General features: G+C 35.1%; 1 protein-coding gene across 1 annotated transcript in view; it reads left to right on the top strand.

Annotated features, from left to right (window-relative positions):
- Positions 1-2,649, top strand: part of MTPAP (mitochondrial poly(A) polymerase) — a 20,907-nt gene that overhangs the window by 13,626 nt on the left and 4,632 nt on the right. Inside the window, exon 2 of the mRNA XM_012654845.1 lies at positions 1,501-1,725. Coding sequence (XP_012510299.1) covers positions 1,501-1,725 — 225 coding nt within the window. The remainder of the gene's footprint in view (positions 1-1,500; positions 1,726-2,649) is intronic.

Raw genomic sequence — 2,649 nt, 5'->3', positions numbered from 1 at the left:
GTGTCTTTTTGATAAAATGATTTCTTTTCCTTGGGTAGATACCCAGTAATTATAGTCATAGATTTCCTCATGTAAAGCCATTCTTGCATTCACAGCATGAACCTTACTTAGTCAAGGTATATTTTTAAAAATACGTTAGTACATTTGTTTTGCTATTTTGATTACAGTTTTAACATCTATTAATAAATGGGATTGCTTTAAAAAATTCAAACTACAGACTGTATCAAGTGAAAAGTGAAAGTAATCCTTCTCCACTCTCTGAAACCCCCCACCCCCATCCCGTTTGTACTCCTCAGAGGCGACCATATTCTTTCAAAGTTTTTGGCCTTTTTGGAAAATTCAGGTTTTCTTTTTTTCTTCCGACAATGATGACATAAAATTGTACATGGTATTCCATAAGTTTTAAAATATCTTATTTCTGGCTTTCTCTTTTCTTTGTCCTTTATTATTTGTATTTGTCTTGGTGTTTCTTCCTCAGATTTGTCAAATGTTTAGATAATCCATTCAGACAATCAATTTATGGTTTTATTTAACAAAATGTTATTTTTTTGGCTCGATTTTCTACTTTTTAAAATTTTTGCTTCTAACCTTATACATTTCCTTTACATTTATTTATTTATTTATTTATGAGTTGACTGCTTAGTTCAGTTATTTTCAATACTGTTTTTGAATAGGGAATTTGAAGCGATGCGTTTTTACTGGAAATATTCAACTTCAGCACACAGTTTCAAAATGTGATCTTTTTTATTTTTTTTTTAAGAAACAGGGTCTCTCTCTGTTGCCCAGGTTGTAGTGTGGTGGTGCCGTCACAGCTCACTGCAGCCTCGAGCTCCTAGGCTCAAGTGATCCCCCTGCCTCAGCCTCCTGTGTAGCTGGGACTATAGACACGCACCACCATGCCTACCTAATTTTTTAATTTTTTGTAGAGCTAGGGTCTCATTGTGTCACCCAGACTGATCTTGAACTCCTGGCTTCAGGTGATCCTCCCACTTGGGCCTCCCAAAGTGCTGGGATTACAAGTATGAGCCACCACGTCTGGCTAAAATGTGATCATTTTTAACACCAATCTTGTAATAAATATATAGGATTGTTATTCGAAGAAACTGAGAGATCTTGGGTCTTCATTACTTGAATTGTTGCTTATTTCTAGTGTTTCTTCTCCTTTAACATTGCTCTTTCTTCCTGCTGAGTTTAAAATGTCCCGCTTGTGGTGGTTTTGACCTCTTCTGGAGCACTTAACTACTTTCATTTTCCTGAAACAATACATTATACTCATTGCTTATGTAAAGCCATGGTTCTGATTCTAGCCAACTTTTATTTTGCTAGTGTCGCTCCTTGGTGCTTTGTAAAGAGTATTTTTTTAAAATCCAGTTTTAAGACTGAAGAAAAAAATTGCATGTTTTTAAGGTGGGTCTCCAAAGCGATCAAATCTTTAGAAATAAAGTGGCAATTATTTTATATGACCTGTACATTTTCTATATTTTTGTCTTGGCCAGCTAGGTAGATGATCAGCTGAACACTCTGCTGAAGGAATCCGAGCTGACAGAGGAGAACACTAGGCTCCGATATCTCACCTGCTCTCTTATCGAAGATATAGCAGCTGCGTATTTTCCGGACTGTATAGTCAGACCCTTTGGCTCTTCAGTGAACACTTTTGGGAAATTAGGATGTGATTTGGACATGTTTTTGGATCTAGATGAAATTGGAAAACTCAGCACTCACAAGGTAATATTTCTTTAGACTACTGTAATTTAAACTTCAGAAATTAGAAGAGGGAAATCTTTGGACTTAATACAATTATAATTATTGATTTCTAAACTTCATAAATGTTGTGGTTAAAGAATAAGGTTTAGGCCAGGCACAGTGGATCACCCCTGTGATTGTAGCACTCTGAGAGGCTAAGGTAGCAAGATCGCTTGAACTCAGGAGTTTTGAGACTGTCCTCATTTACATTCCCACAGTTTCCCCATACCCACTATTGCTGATTGTCAGCTTGTCTTTGCCAGACTGAAAAATGAAAAATCTCATTCCTGTTTTAATTTCTATTTTAGTTTCTAGAAAACATGAGCATCTTTTACCATGTTTCTTAGCGATTTTATTTCTTCTGTTAATTTTTTATTTGTCCTTTTTGCCCATTTTTAGAATTGAATGGGTTCCCTCCCTTCATTTGTATAAACTCTTCATAAATTAGCCCTTGGTGTGACGTGTGCTAATTTGTTTTATCTTATCTAGTAGTGAATGTATGCTTTGTCTTAATATGGTTTTAATATTTGTGCAATCCTGTTACTTTTGTGTCTTCTGTACTTTTGTGTCATACTTAGAGAATCCTTCACTACTCTAAGATTGTCTTCTGTTAAGTGACTGATGCACTTTTTACATTTAAGTCTTTGATCCGTGCTGAAATTACTGTGGTTTTAGGACTAAATTGGGGATCTAGTTTATTTTTTATAATGGCCACTTGATTCATTTGTTGAATGGGAGTATTTCTCCAGTAATTTGCAGTATTAAATATTAAATTCCTATATATGTTTATTTATTCTGTTCGTTTTCTTCTGTTGATCTGCTGTTTTTATGCCTGTATTTCCCTACTACTGTGGGCTTATAGTGTCTATTAAAATGTAATGACTAACTAGTAAATGGCAAGTGTAT

This window comes from Propithecus coquereli, unplaced genomic scaffold, assembly GCF_000956105.1.
Source record: "Propithecus coquereli isolate 6110/MARCELLA unplaced genomic scaffold, Pcoq_1.0 Scaffold45, whole genome shotgun sequence".
Taxonomy (NCBI): Eukaryota; Metazoa; Chordata; class Mammalia; order Primates; family Indriidae; genus Propithecus; species Propithecus coquereli.
The sequence above is the reverse complement of the archived record's forward strand: the minus strand, read 5'-3'. Positions and strand labels throughout refer to the sequence as shown.